Genomic DNA, 14,733 nt, shown 5'->3' on the forward strand with positions numbered 1-14,733 from the left:
GAGGATGAAATAATGCAACCACATATACCAATAAGTTCTTCTGTACCAAACACACCACTCAGGAAACAGGACAGTTTCTTATCAACACCTTCTGGAAGTAAACAGCCTTCACCAGGCAAATTCCCTGTGGCCTTGCGAAGCGGCCGAGTTTCAAGACCTCCAGATAGACTTAATCTGTAGACTATTTACTAATGGTACAGTACGTTATGTTTAAGATTGTTTGGGATCTGTTTTTAGGCTAATTGTTTACTCACTGTTGAATCATATGTAAAAAAGGGAAGTTGTTGTGGAGTTACTATACAAATACTGCGCTTGTAACTACCAATAGCAATATTGCATTGCTCTTGTACTTCCGGTTCCTGTATAAGAGCAATGCAATGCACCTTTGACCCAGATGTAATGATAAGACAGTGCTTCATGACTTCTTGGACTAACAGCTTGCAGTGTCGTCTGTTCTGTACATGAAACAGCAGATATGTGATATAGTTCTCAAAGATCTCTTAGACAAAGCACATAAGTTTGCTGCTCAAATTGGGATCCACCAACGGGAATTTGTCAGTTTCTGAGAACTGAAGAAAATGGGTTTGAACGTAAGTGGCTTGGTGGCTTTGGTTGTATTTTATCTCCTGACTTTAGCCACTGGAATATGGGCTTCTCGGAAAACTAAAAAGGAGAAGAGCCAGAAGCCCAGTGAAGTAGCCATCGTAGGAGACAGAAACATGAACTTTTGCATTGCACTGTTCACAGCGACAGGTAAGTACAAACATTTCTTCGTCTTTACTGCCTCAAATAGCAAAGTTGGGTGGCAATTACTGACAGGAACTGAGCCAAAACAGCTGCTGAAAAATAAGAAGGAAATATCAGCACATTTAGGGGACCCCAAAATTTGCAGAAATGCCAAGAAAAACCTTTAAAGCCATAAATAAGAAGATAAATCTAAGGGGATACCTACACTCAGCAAAACAGTCCAATTTGGATTAGACAGGCTCAGGAGCCATGGGACATTGAGTACCAGTAGGAAAGAAAAATGGAATATAGGGAAGCTGGTGGAATGTCCAGCTTGAGCTCTTTATGAAGGCATGGACTGGTGGCAGGAATGCTCAGTGGGAACACTCCTGCTTGTAGCTCAGCATGGGCTGCAACATTTTGCTGTGTGTTTTATTTTTCATAGCACGGTCATCTGGGGAGCTGGATTGGGTCCACAGGCGGGCTGGATTTGGCCCATAATTCTTCGTGTGTGTGTGTGTGTGTGTGTGTGTGTGTGTGTGTGTGTGTGTGTGGCTTCAAGGAGAATAGCCATCCAATTTTTCCACTAGAAAAAATGGGAAATTTGGGGAAATAGTGCAATCACAAAGAATACCTATTGAGGATTGTCTTTCCCAAGGACAGAGTCAACGTCTTTCTTCGCGGATTTTTCCCTTTTCCTTCCAGGTTCCCCCCACTCCAATAGCCACGGAAATTTCCACAGCATCTTCTCTGCAAGGGATTTTGACCCTGTAATGGGGAAACCTACAAGACCAGGCTCATTTTTCTGCTTCAGAGTCTCCCAGTCCATTAAACTGGCTTTCCTTGACCTGGTGCCCTCCTGGTTGCTTATGCACATCATTATGTATAAATTCAAATTTAGAAGGCACAACTATAATTTAGATAGGGATAAAAACCCTCACTATATTAGGGGAAGAATGTGACCAGGTGATCTATATACCTACACAGTCCAGGTTCTCACTCTGATCAGCAGCTCCTGGGGACCTGCTTCTCTCCCATCTTAGGGCTGTTCAACGTTAAACCAGGGTATGATTTGGCAGCTGATAAAAGACAAAATGTGCAAATAGAGGACTGTCCTCTGACAGCATTTCAAACAAAGGGTTGTAAGGTAGGCCACCTGCCCACCCTTGTGTGTTAACCCAGTAAACTGCATAATTTTCCAATATCCAATTATTATGCTTCAACAATGAAGACTCAAAATTATTCCTTCTTTGTAGGTCGCTCTACGAAAGACAGCAGTGGGGTCATTTGGGGAAAGGGGTTTCCAACAGAGAATTATCTGCAGCATTCCTACTGAATCCCGACCCCCAGGATTCAATGTAGGAGGTCAAGCCCATGAAACTGATAGTACACACCACATGTTTTCAGCATAGATAATACTTGCTAATACCTCATTCCTTTCTTTTGTTTTCTTTCAGCAACGGGGGTTGGAGGAGCATACATCAATGGCACAGCAGAACTAGTCTATCTTCCTTCAAGAGGACTAGTGTGGGTTCAAGCCCCTGTAGGATTAGCTTTGTCTCTCCTTGTTGGTAAATACTTTTTTCCTTGATGTTTGAATACATAATCATTTACTTGTTAAAAATCTGGTTGGTTATTCCTCCATGCTCTGTTTGGAAATACATACAAACTTATCCAAACCTTATATTTTGAACATGCTAAATATTGCTTTTCTTGTGGATTTTTCTTGTTCATGTTTACTGCATTTCACTTTTTGGAGGAAAGGTGGGCTGTAGAACCAGAACGAAAACTCATGAATCACAAAAAGAAGGGTATGCATCATCAAAAAAGAGGGCAGTGCTTTGCGGGGTACTTCTGCATACTTATATATATTCGTAGGTGCACAGTTAGAGATAGTTATAAATTAACTAAAAACACTACCCTGGAATCATAGAATAATGGAGTCAGAAGGGATCAGAGGGTGATCAGGTTCAAGCCCCTGCTCAGCGCATCCCTGTCAGATGGCTGCCCAGTGAACCTGGAGCACCCGCTTTGTGGAAGAACCCACAGTTTCGCAGGGTCACTGGTTGTACTGCTCTGCCAGTCAAGCAGCTTTTCCTGAGGTTCAGTTAGAGTTAGGACCTGGCCTCCTGTTATTTTGTGCCTTGCCCTCTCGAAAAGAGATCCTGGCCTTCCTCTTTGTGACAGCTTTTCAAGCACTTGTAGAGTGCTATCATATCCCCCCCACCCCAGTCTTCTCTTCTCCAGGCTTAACATGCCCAGTTCTTGCAACCTCTCCTCACCGGGCTTTGTTTCCAGTCCAAAACATCATCCTTGTTGCCCTCCTCTCAACCCTTTCTGACTTGTCTGCATCTTTCCTAAATTGTGGGGTGCAGAACTGGACACAGGACTCCAAATGAGGCCCAAGCAGGGTTAAGCAGAAGGAACTAAAACATGACGCGATTTGGAAGTTACACTTCTCTTCATGCTGCCTAAAATAGCATTTGCTATTACTTCTCACCATAGTGTGGAAGAGTGACCAGGATGGTTCCTTCTTTTGGTCACTCTCCTAACACTAACTAGACAACAGTTCTGATGGCTTCTTATCTTAAACATTGGTTTCTTTCCCCTAGAAGAGAAGGGCAAATGGACAGCCCGTCGCATGCAAAAGTGATGGCAATATGACTGATTTTTCAACAGGTGGGCTCTTCTTTGTCAAGCCAATGAGAACAAGGAACTATGTGACCCTGATGGACCCAATCCAAGAGTCCTATAGGAATGTGATGGCAAGTCTGCTGTTTATTCCACCACTGATAGCAGATGTGTTCTGGTTTGCAGCCATTCTTGCTTCCTTAGGTACCTAAATGTCTCTTGCTGTTATTATGAACTGAACCCGGCGGAGCCTCTCCTTAGCCAGAGCATGGTCAGCAGAAGCTGGTTTCAGATCCCTCAGGCAGTTTATTGAACTCTGGAGGCATTTTCAAAAGCATCAAGTGCTTTAATTCAGCCTGTGAACCTTCATGGCCCTCAGCTCCACTCTAGCTGATTGACACTCGGACAGCCGGTTATATAAATGGGGGAACTGAGGGAATGAGCAGTGAAGTGAGTTGCCCTAAATAATTTAGTGACGAAACAGAGAGCGGGCATGTTTCCCAGCAGAGGGTTCCTAAGCAGTGGAAGCTGCTCTCTCCAGTGTCAGTGGAAGCCATGCCTCTGCTCTGGGTTGCAGTGGACGGTTAAGGAGTGTTCCACATGAGTTTTGACCGTGGATAGCTACTTTACAATTCAGACTAACATCAGGAATGGATCCACAGCCCCACTGACACTGAAGTTGTTTGGTTGCACTGGTTCCTGTTAGAGGCATAGGGTCTGGGCTTAGACTCTGGGGCCAAAATGAAGATTCCTGTATCTCAGCCAGAGACAGGCAGCTGGTTACAGGAACAGGCACTTTGCCCTGCAGTCCATGGAGCTAGCAATTCATCACAAGAATTGCTCATTTTTCTCAATTCCGCTGCTATGCAGTGCCACCTAGTGGTCATGTTGTGGAATGTGTAGACAGGAGCTGAAAGAAACCCCCAGGGTGCCGGGAAGACACATGGAAAGAAAATGATCTTGGGAAAGTGGCTGCTTCAAAGCCTCTCCTGTGGAGAAGCTGTTAGTCACTGCTAGGCCCTGTAGGCATCAGTTTGTATGCAGGATTCGGGGACAAAGAAGCAATGGTGATACGCCCTCTATTTCTGAAAATTGGTGGGCTGTTTCCTAGATTTGTCTTGGAAGAAACATTCAGCCTCCTGGGAATGCAGAAAGTAAAGAAAAACATGTTTTTATGAGCTTTACACAGGGCATTTATTGTACTTTAGCGATCTTTTACTAACTGGTTTACCGACTCTTTAGGCAACTTCATATTCTTCCAGTTACACTTCTGTTCTTTTCAGAGTTCTTCCCTGGGAAAATGAGAAAAGGGAGTATTATATTAAAAAGGGGAAATGAGAGAAGGGGGTATTATATTAGAATGGGGCAAATGGTGCTGTTTCTCCTTGAGCCATTCTGTTGTAGTGTAGTGCCACCTTGAGGTTATGTAGTGGAAATGCAGAAAAGGAAGAGTGAACTCTAGACTCCTGGTTACAATGAAACCAAAAGTAGATGTAATGATTAACAGCCTTGTGTAAAAAAAATCCCCATATTAGCAAAGCTAGACATTAGCTTTGGGTGGGGCACCTGACAAAAAAGTCAATTAGCAGCTGGAGCAAGTAGAATCCACGAAATGTACCATCCGGCTTCCGGAAAATAAAGTCAAGATTAAGATATTGCCCAGCTGCAAAATATTTTTTAGTGTTTTCTCCCTTCATGGACCAATATGACAGTGTCTGCTTTTTTATATTGTTAGATTAGGCTATTTTTAGAAAGGGGTTTTTGAGTGGAATTAGGATGTTGGGACTAGAAGACTCGGGTTTGTTGCAGTCCAGATCCACCAAATTGCAACTCAAAATCTTCTTTTTAAAGGGACACCAAGTTTTGTCAGATACCTGTCAAATTTGCTTTCCCTTAAAAGACAAACAAACAGGGAAACCTGAGTCCCACCTTTGCCAACCAAGTGCTAACTATTAATGGCGGACTTCAAGGCTTTTCTACACTTTCTTATAGCTCTTTGTTTTTAACTCTGACTTGGACTGGATCACCTTTCAAACAGAGGAATGTAAAATAAGATACCTGGCCACACTACATCTGAGTGGTCCTACATAGGATTCTCCTAAGGATCCCTCTTGCACATATCCTATGCAGAAATGTATTTATGTAAGAGAAATTGCACAGCATGGCATGTTTTGCTGGAGGTCAAGATATTCCTTTTCCACAGGAGCCACCATGGAGGTCATTTTGGATATCCAAGGTTATTTAGCCATCATTATCTCTGCCTGCAGTTATCTTGTATACTTTCCTCGGAGGTCTGTACTCAGTTGCGTATACAGATGTCATACAGCTCGTCTTTATAACAATCAGCTTGGTAAGTCCTGGTACTGTGATTTTACTGCTCAGTTAAAATATTGGGATATATAAAAGTACAGAATCAGATTCTGTACACATGGGAGGTTGTCTCCTTCCCTACAGGCTCCAGTCGGTACAAAATTTAAAACTGATCTTCCCCATTGTAGGAGATTTCAAATTATCTGCAGAGTCATTGTGTCCAAGGTCCATAAAAACAATGGGGCACAAATTATCTATTTGTGCCTGACCCCAAAAGAGGAAATGTATCGCCCCATCTCAGCAAAGATGAAACAGGATACCAAGTTTTATAACATTTCAGTGTGTTTCTTTATAGGTCCAGGTGCAGTTTAGAAATAGTTATTAGAATTTAAATAAGAATATATTTCATCATAGTGGGGATCATTGTGAGCAGACGATTACCCATATGCCTGTGCACAGACTACCAGATGGGCAACTCCAAGTCCCACGCTCTTTCTGAAGGAACAACCACTGGAGGCACTGGCTGGAGGTTCTATCCAAAACATCTGGAGGTCACAAAGTTGAGGAAGGTGGAGAGATACAAGTCTTGGGACTTTTGACAGGCACCTCACAGTCCTCTAGTGCAGGTATAGGGGCAGCATGTGGTCTCCAGGTATGTTGTAGGATAACATACCTGCATGACTCCCATCTTCCCTCGCCATTGGATATGCCTTCCCTAGGACCGATAGGAGTTGTAGGAAGAATCTTCTGGAGATCCATACATTGCTCCCTCCTGCTATTTATTCACTGGCACATTTATATCCCATTTTTCTTCTTCAAGTTCCTCCTCTTCTCCAGTTCATTCTAACAGCAACTCTGTGAGGTGGGTTAGGCTGGGAGTCAGTAACTGTATCAAAGCCACCCAACTTCATGGGTGAGTGAGGGCTAGAACCTGCGTCTACCAAGTCCCAGTCCACTGCACCACACTGGCTCTCTATAACCAAGCTGTGCTGGCTTCAGGAACAAAACTAGAGAGTATCAACCAGTTAGCGATGTGGTGGAGCCAACAGCCAGATCCTAACAGAGTTCAGTTGGTGAGCATTTGTGCTTCAGTCCATGTAGAAGCATGTGGAACATTGTGAAGGCTGGGAGTTGGGGACAAAAACATTAACATAATTGTTACGTTTCTATTTTTATTGCAAGTGGATGTGTATCCCATTTGCTCTCATGAACTCTGCAACACAAAGCATTTCTTTTACTGCTGCCCACGACTTATTCCAAGCGCCTTGGATTGGAAAAGTAGAAATGCAATATTTTGGAAGATGGATCGATGACTTCTTATATTTGGTAAGGCTATTCCTGAGGAACGTGGATAAGAAATTGGTGCTTGTTGCCACATTACTTTTCCGTGGCCAGACCATAGATGGACTGAAAAAATGTATTTTTGTAAGAGATCGAGAGGAAGGCAAATCTGAACAGGGTGCAATCCTATGCTTGTTTAGACAAAAAAAGGTTATAACTCCCAGCATGCCCTGCCAACCAGTTGTAGATCTTTTTTCTGTCTACATAGGATTTTGCCTTGAAAGGATAAATCTATCAGGGGTAGTCATAGGCCACTTAATGATGATTAGTTCTTGGTACAGTCAGGAACACAACAGCCATGTTCATAAGCCAGTTACTAGAAGTTCAGAGTTAGACCTCCATGTTTTACATGTTAATGAATAAGTGATGAAGAGCCCACAGACGGGCCTATCAATTCTTCATCATGAACTGAAATTAATATCATGGTTAAATGCTAAGTGGCTGAGAGACACGTCATGGATCTATTAGTGATTATTAGTTGCAACTACAGTTAAGAATGGGCACTCCCATGTCCCAGTGCAAAGCTGTTGTAGGCAAGTATCAGCTCCTACTGAATCCACCACGTCCTGATGACTCAACTTCTCCAGGTCATCAGGGTGTCTGCATGTTAGAGAACATGTACTGTGCTAGATGAACCTTTCATCCAGTGCAGTGAGCCTACTTGTACGATGCTCTCTTCCAGGTTCTTGGGGGCATCCCCTGGCAATCGTATTTCCAGCGGGTTCTTTCAGTCTCTTCTCTCAGAGAAGCCAGGCTCATGTCCTATCTTGCTGGATTGGGATGCTTTGCCATGGCTGTCCCTTCTGTGCTCATCGGGGCAGTTGCAGCCTCCACAGGTAATCCTGGGTATGCGACGACATGCTGGGCAGGTCCAGAGTTTTGGGAAATGCTGGTATTACAGTCCCTCTTACTGGACACATTGTTGGCTCCAAACTCTGTCCTGATCAAATGAATGATGCAGAGGAACAGGAAAGCTTGTTCGACAAGGCTTCCAGATTCAAGGAAGGCGATGGTCAGAACGTGGTACTTTATAAATAGTGTTATGAAGAGCTATGCCAGATACGTATCTTTGCGCAGCACACATGGGTGCAGGTGTGTGGCTGATAATAACAGAAAACAAAAGAGTAGGGGCACATCCAGGGCCAGCGCTGTACTAGCAGGAATGACTGTTAAGCAATGAGAAAGAAGCGAGAGCAACGCCAAATTACCACTTCCAGAATGTGACTTGTCAGGGGAGGTTGCAGAGGGGGGCTCTGCTGAATTTTCCATTCCAGAAGCAGCAGTTTCTGGCCATCTCTTGGGTGATACGGTCTTGTGGTGTATAGGATGTAACAATTCAATATTATAAGGAAAGAGTAATACAAATAGTCATCGTGCAAATAGTAAAAGGATGCCACAAGCAGAAGCTGTAAGTAAGCTAGCATTTAATTTAATTATTGGAGTGGAGGGTGCAATCCAATGCAGTGTTAGGCAGAAAAGAGGTCTATGATTCTCAGCATGAACCAAACCTATATAAGCTTTGCCAGGAGAAAGCCAACTCCCAACCTGCCCTGCAAACTAAGCTGGCTGAGGCATTCAGGGAAATGTGGGTCTTTTTTTCTTTTTTTGGATAAAAATGGCATAGGATTGCACCTTTAATTAACTAAATTGCTAAGCAAAAACAAATTTCTGGATGGCGCTGAAAAGTTTGCAATGTCAGACCTCCGTAGAGAGAACATTCTAGACTTGGAGGTCTAACAAAGGAAAATACCCTCCCTTTTGTTTGTACATAATGTATGCATGCCGATGGTATAGGACAGTGGCGGCGAACCTATGGCACATGTGCCACAGCGGGCATGCGCAGCCCTCTCCGACAGCACGCAAGCCCAGTCGCCCCAGCATCGCCCCAGCAGCCGAGCATCGGATAACAGCGCACATAGGGGCCATGCGCATGCTCGGAAAGGAGTCGCGGTGGCAGGCAATGACACCACAAGCCGTGACTCATCAGCCGTGACTCATCTGAGCTTTCGCATAGCCGGTCAGGATATATATATATTTGCTTGCACTGGCTGTGAGTTGTTTTTTCTAAAATAAAACCTCAGTTTTCAGGTTTGATTGCAGTGTTGGCACTTTGCAATAAATAAGTGGGTTTTGGGTTGCAGTTTGGGCACTTGGTCTCTAAAAGGTTCACCATCACTAGGTAAGAGTTAGAAAAATGAGGTGTCCTGGTATGATTTTGATGTTTGGAATGTGTTTAGCATGGGCCGAGATGATAAGCTGTGCAGAAAAAGCTACTCAAGGAAAACTATTTCAAAATCGCCCTCTTTCAGTGGTATTTTAGCCCTATATTAGGGTTAGGGGTGTGCACCAGGGTAGGGTTAGGGCAGTGGTGGTGAACCTATGGCACCATGCCACAGCAACCAGGCAGAGCCCTCTCTGTCGGCATGCAGGCCAAGTGCCCCAGCAGCTGAGCATCGGATAACAGCACACATAGGGGCCATGTGCATGCTCAGAAAGGAGTTGTGGTGCCAGGTGATGATGTCACAAGCTGCAACTCATTAGCCACAACTTGTCCGATCTTTTGCATGGCCGATTAGTGCCCTGCCAGGGATATATATATATATATATATTTACTTGGACTGGCTGTGATTTTTTTCTAAACTAAATCCTCAGTTTTCAGGTTTTATTGTAGTGTTGGCACTGTGCGATAAATGTGGATTTTGGGTTGCAGTTTGGGCACTCGGTCTCTAAAAGGTTCGCCATCACTGGTATAGGAGAAGGGTCTTACCTAAAGATCTTAAAGCATAGGCAGCTTATTATGGGATCAGCTCTTTGGGTCTTCAGCCCTTTAGGGCAGGAAGGGTTAGCCCCTTAAATGGGACTCGGAAGCAAGCAGGGCTGTTGAAATGGAGCCAACTTTTTAAAACGAAACTTGTGTTTTCCCTTTCCAAGACTGGAATCAGACGAGATACGGCCTTCCCTCTCCCAGTGACAGAGGAGACGCTGCCCTGATACTTCCATTAGTTCTCCACTATCTTTGCCCAGCATAGCCAAGCCAATGGCCCCCAAGCCAACAATCTCCATTGTTGGCTTGGGGGCCATTGCAGCTGCCGTGATGTCTTCTGGGGATTCTGCCTTGCTCTCCGCAAGCTCCATGTTTGCTCACAACATCTATAGGAAAGTTCTCAGGAAGAAGGTGAGTTCTTTGCTACGAGTGCTCATCACCCAACTAATGCAGGGACAAGTGAAAGGGGGGTTCTAGCTAGGGCTGTGTGAAAATTCACTCATCCGGGTTGTTGTGCATGGATTTCTCTGGTCCACACCACTGGGGTATGAATCTGGACTGGATGCGAGTTGCATTAGGAAAGCACTACATTTTTGGACTTGTAAAATGTTCCCAGGAACAAGAGAAACTTGTCTGATAAACAGCTTGCAGGAGAAAAACATGCAAAGGGTATTCTTCAAGGTTCGTTCTATATAAAGTAGATTCGCTGAAATGAGTAAGACAACCAAGCACTATTTATTCCCATGGGGCTACTCTTTGTAGGACTAAGTGAATCCTACCCAAAGAAAAGGCTGTACATTTCAGAAATGTGTACATACACGTATTAGTCCATGCATGGGTTCATTTTGAATGATATGCATAAGATATCCAAAAATCCTCCTTCATGGATCACTGCCTTGTCGTGCCGAAGGGGCTTGCGTAGCTCAATGAAGCTATGAGCTATGCCGTGCAGGGCCACCCAAGACGGACAAGTCATAGCAGAGAGCTCTGACAAAACGTGATCCACTAGAGAAGGAAATGGCAACCCACTCCAGTATCTTTGCTATGAAAACCCCATGGACAGTACCAAAAGGCAAAAAGATATGACGCCGGAAGATGAGCCCCTCAGGTCGGAAGGTGTCCAATATGCTACTGGGGAAGAGCAGAGGGCTAGTACGAGTAGCGCCAGAAAGAATGAAGCGATGGGTCGGACACGACTTCACAACTAACAACAACAATCCAAAAATCATAACCTGGACAGCTCTCCTTGCCAAAAAGCATACAAAAGACATCCACATGGACCCAGGACTGAGTGGACTTGCATGTTGGAAAAGGAAATATGTAGAGATGGACTGGACAGACCTGCCCGGTCAAAATCTTTGAAAGCAGTGGCACACTTCACTCTTAAAAGTACCTCTGAGTTTCTGGTGTGCTGTAAATCTGCATCTATGGACCCTCTTCCTGATTAGCTCTTTTCTGCTCCTAAAGCCTTGTTCTCTTGCATTGCTAACTTTCTCTGGATCCATCATCCCCAGTCCATCACATAATTCCTCCACCACCCCCTGAAACCACTTTGCCTCAAGTTTCACTAGCAAACCTTTTGAGAAGTTGGGCAGAAGGTAGATAGGGATCTGCTGACAGATTACATGGACTTAAGCCATTCAAATCATCATAGTAATCAGTTAAGTAATTCTTCTTAGCAGAAGACACCTTATTTCATTAGCTGAAATAAATGCATCTTGAGTTTTGGGATTTGTGGTAAGCAGCCAATTCTGTCAGCAACAGGGAAGCCTGTATTTTGGTTTGTTTTTGTTTAACAGAAGGGGTTTTATTTCAGACCAGTAGAGCAAAACTTGGCCCTGGGATCTCTCAGGCTTTCCAGATATCCAGCTCCCGCTGCCCTGCTTTTCCTAGCTTTTGCGCAGCTTTTCCTGCATGCTGAAAGGCTGAAGTGCCTTCCTAAGGCTTAGCTATTAGGGCATGAAGAGTTTCAGACTAAGCTATGCTGGTGTTTTTGTAACATTGGCCCTGCCTTTGTCCTCAGGCACCTCTGGAATATGCCACCTGAGCACTTCTCCAAAATGGAGCTCAGTCCTTGGTCTCAGAGGTTCATCACCTCTGCTTTAGTGAATTTCTGCACACAGTCACCTCACCTTTAATTCAACTTCAAATGAATTCAGCTTTCCCTAAAGTTCTCCTTTCTCTTTTCACAGGCAACTGAGAAAGGTGTATTATGGGTAATGAGAGCATCCATGGTGATGTTTGGGGCTGCGGCAGCAGGTCTGGCATTTTACTCCCATTCCATTTTTGACCTCTGGTTCCTGGGCGGAGAGCTGGTGTATGCCCTTCTCTTTCCTCAGCTCTGCTGTGCCCTCTTTGTCCCTGGTACCAACACCTACGGCTCAGCCGCTGGCTTCTTCTTGGGGTTTCTGCTGAGACTATTGGCTGGGGAACCCTCCCTGAAGATCCCCCCAGTGATCCATTACCCAGGATGCTCTCTTGTAGGTGGGACCTACATTCAGCTGTTCCCATTTAAGATGGTCACTATGCTGGTCTCCCTGTTTACTATCCTCTCTGTTTCATACCTGGCGGCCTCCATGTTTAAGGCAAACCTCCTTCCTGTTGAATGGGATATTTGTAAAACAATTAAGGAAGACCAAACGCTCATTTTCTTACACCAAAGAGCAAAACCAGAGGATATACAGCAACTGGAGAACATCAAGCCAGTGGGAGAGGAAACTGGTATTCTGTAATTTTACTGCACAGGTGGTGGAAGCCCCCTTAGACCTTTGACTGCGACCCTATTCCATGTGCTACTCCACTTTAGAAGTTAGGCTGATAGTCACAAACAGAGTGGGACCTTTCTGGGGGTGGCACCATCCCTGCTAGAAGCCCTTCATTTCAGATGCCTGTTTGATACAGAGCTGGAGCTCTTCCTGGACAGCAAGGCACTGTTGCTTTTCTCAAAAGCATTCTGACCAATTTAGTGCTATAGTTATGAAATGGTTTTGCTTGGAGTGTTTTCTTATAGGGGGTATTTTATTCAGGCCTGCAGAACCTTAGACTTAGGGGCCAATCCAGCCCACTTTGGATCCCTGGAGTTTCCTGGTAGCCACACTGCTTTCCCTGATTCCATCATTTCCCTTTCCACAACCATAGTCTGTACAGTGGTTTTCTGCCTTTTGCCTAGATTTTTCCCCTTTGTAAATGGTCAAAATGCCTTTGCTAAGTCTGAGTGACTGACAGTGAGGGCTATATGCTAAAACATGGTAATATTTTGCCTCCCCCTCCAAGTTTCTTTGGCCCCCTGGGAACTTCTCCACAATGGAATTCTGCCCTTGGCCTGCAAGAGTTTCAACCACCTTTATTTAAATGATTGATGGTTTTCACTGAATTTTTAACTTTCCATGGAGCCATGCATTGGAAAAGGGCAGTGTGAAGATCATCTGACGCAATTAGAAACAGAATAATGAACAAGATGGACTTTAGTTCATCTAGTCAGATAATTTTTCTTTCTTTTTTTTAAAAGTAAGTTTTATTTGAAATTATAATCCTAAAAAAAAAACCAAAAAACAAAAAAACACTACAAACTACATCCATCATCAAAAATATCGAGCCCTCTGGGTCAGCTCCCACACCCTTCTTTTTCCATTTATGATAACTTTAAAAACGTATTTAAGTCTGTGTGAAGTCCCATTTCTCTAGCCAATAATAAAAAAAGTCCCAAGTTTGATAGAAGTCAGTATCTTCTTTCTCCTTCAATGATAAACTCAATCTATCCATTTCTGCACAGTCCAGGATCTTTTTTAGAGTCAGTTCATCGGTGGGTAGAAACACAGAAACATAGAAAACAGAGCGAGTCAGAAGGGGCCTCCCGGGTCATCTAGTCTCACCTCCGGCACCAGCCGGCTCTGCTCACGACATGCCCACCATGTGGACGTCCAGCCTCTCCTTGAACACCCACACCGATGGGGCCTCAACGACCTCCCGGGGAAGCCCATTCCACACCCTCGGGGTCCTGACTGTCAGGAAGTGCTTCCTGGCATCCAAATGGAACCTTGGCTCCCTGAGCTTTGCTCCGTTGGAGCGCATTCTGCCTTCCTCCGCAGGGGAGAACAGGTCTCTACCCATCTTCATGTGACATCCCCTCACATACCTGTATGTTGCCAACATATCCCCTCTGAGTCTCCTCTTCTCCAGGCTGAAGAGACCCAGTTCCCTCAGTCTCGCCTCATACCCCATCCCCTGCAAACCAGCCACCAACCTTGTGGCTCTACGCTGCACTGACTCTAACCTGACTATATTCTTTCTGTAACGAGGGGCCCAAAACTGAACACAATACTCCAGTTGCGGGCGCACTAGAGTCATGTAGAGTGATAGTAATACCTCTCTTGATCTAGAAGCCATGCTTCTGGCTATGCAACCAAGGGTGGCGTTTGCCGTCTTGACCACCGCATCACACTGCTGACTCATGTTTAGCCTGCAGTCAACCAATACCCCAAGGTCCCTTTCACAAGTGCTACTCTCCAGCCACTTGTCCCCTAACCTGTACTTATGACACCCATTCCTATGCCCCAAGTGCAAGACCTTGCACTTATCCACATTGAACGCCATCCTGTTGTCTCCTGCCCACTTCCATAGTCTGTCCAGATCCTTTTGGATCTGGAGTACCTGCTCCTCAGTTGTGGTCACTGCTCCAGTTTTAGTGTCGTCTGCAAATTTGATCAGCAGACTGTTCACCCCTTCTTCCATGTCTTTAATGAAAAGATTAAACAGGATTGGGCCCAGGACAGAGCCCTGGGGGACCCCGCTTGTCACTGGCCGCCATCCCGATGATTCCCGGCTAATGGTTACCCTCTGCTTTTGGTCAGTCAACCATGCCCTAATCCACCGGACGGTGCTTTGGTGTATCCCAAAACTCCTCAGTTTCTCCACCAGGATATCATGGGGCACTTTGTCAAAGGCCTTGCTGAAATCCAGGT

General features: G+C 44.8%; 1 protein-coding gene across 1 annotated transcript; it reads left to right on the plus strand.

The window, feature by feature from the left end:
• Positions 1-414: 414 nt before the first annotated feature.
• On the plus strand, positions 415-12,754 carry LOC123029554 (high affinity choline transporter 1-like). Its single transcript, XM_044442701.1, is given in 10 exon segments — positions 415-753; positions 2,184-2,297; positions 3,406-3,561; positions 5,561-5,618; positions 5,620-5,707; positions 6,850-6,993; positions 7,691-7,844; positions 9,940-10,034; positions 10,037-10,183; positions 11,965-12,754. Coding segments are annotated over 10 exon segments (1,671 nt in total). The 5' UTR covers positions 415-578; the 3' UTR covers positions 12,505-12,754.
• The last annotated feature ends 1,979 nt before the right edge of the window (positions 12,755-14,733 follow it).

This window comes from Varanus komodoensis, unplaced genomic scaffold (genome assembly GCF_004798865.1).
Source record: "Varanus komodoensis strain SLA01 unplaced genomic scaffold, ASM479886v1 scaffold4, whole genome shotgun sequence".
NCBI classification, from domain to species: domain Eukaryota; kingdom Metazoa; phylum Chordata; class Lepidosauria; order Squamata; family Varanidae; genus Varanus; species Varanus komodoensis.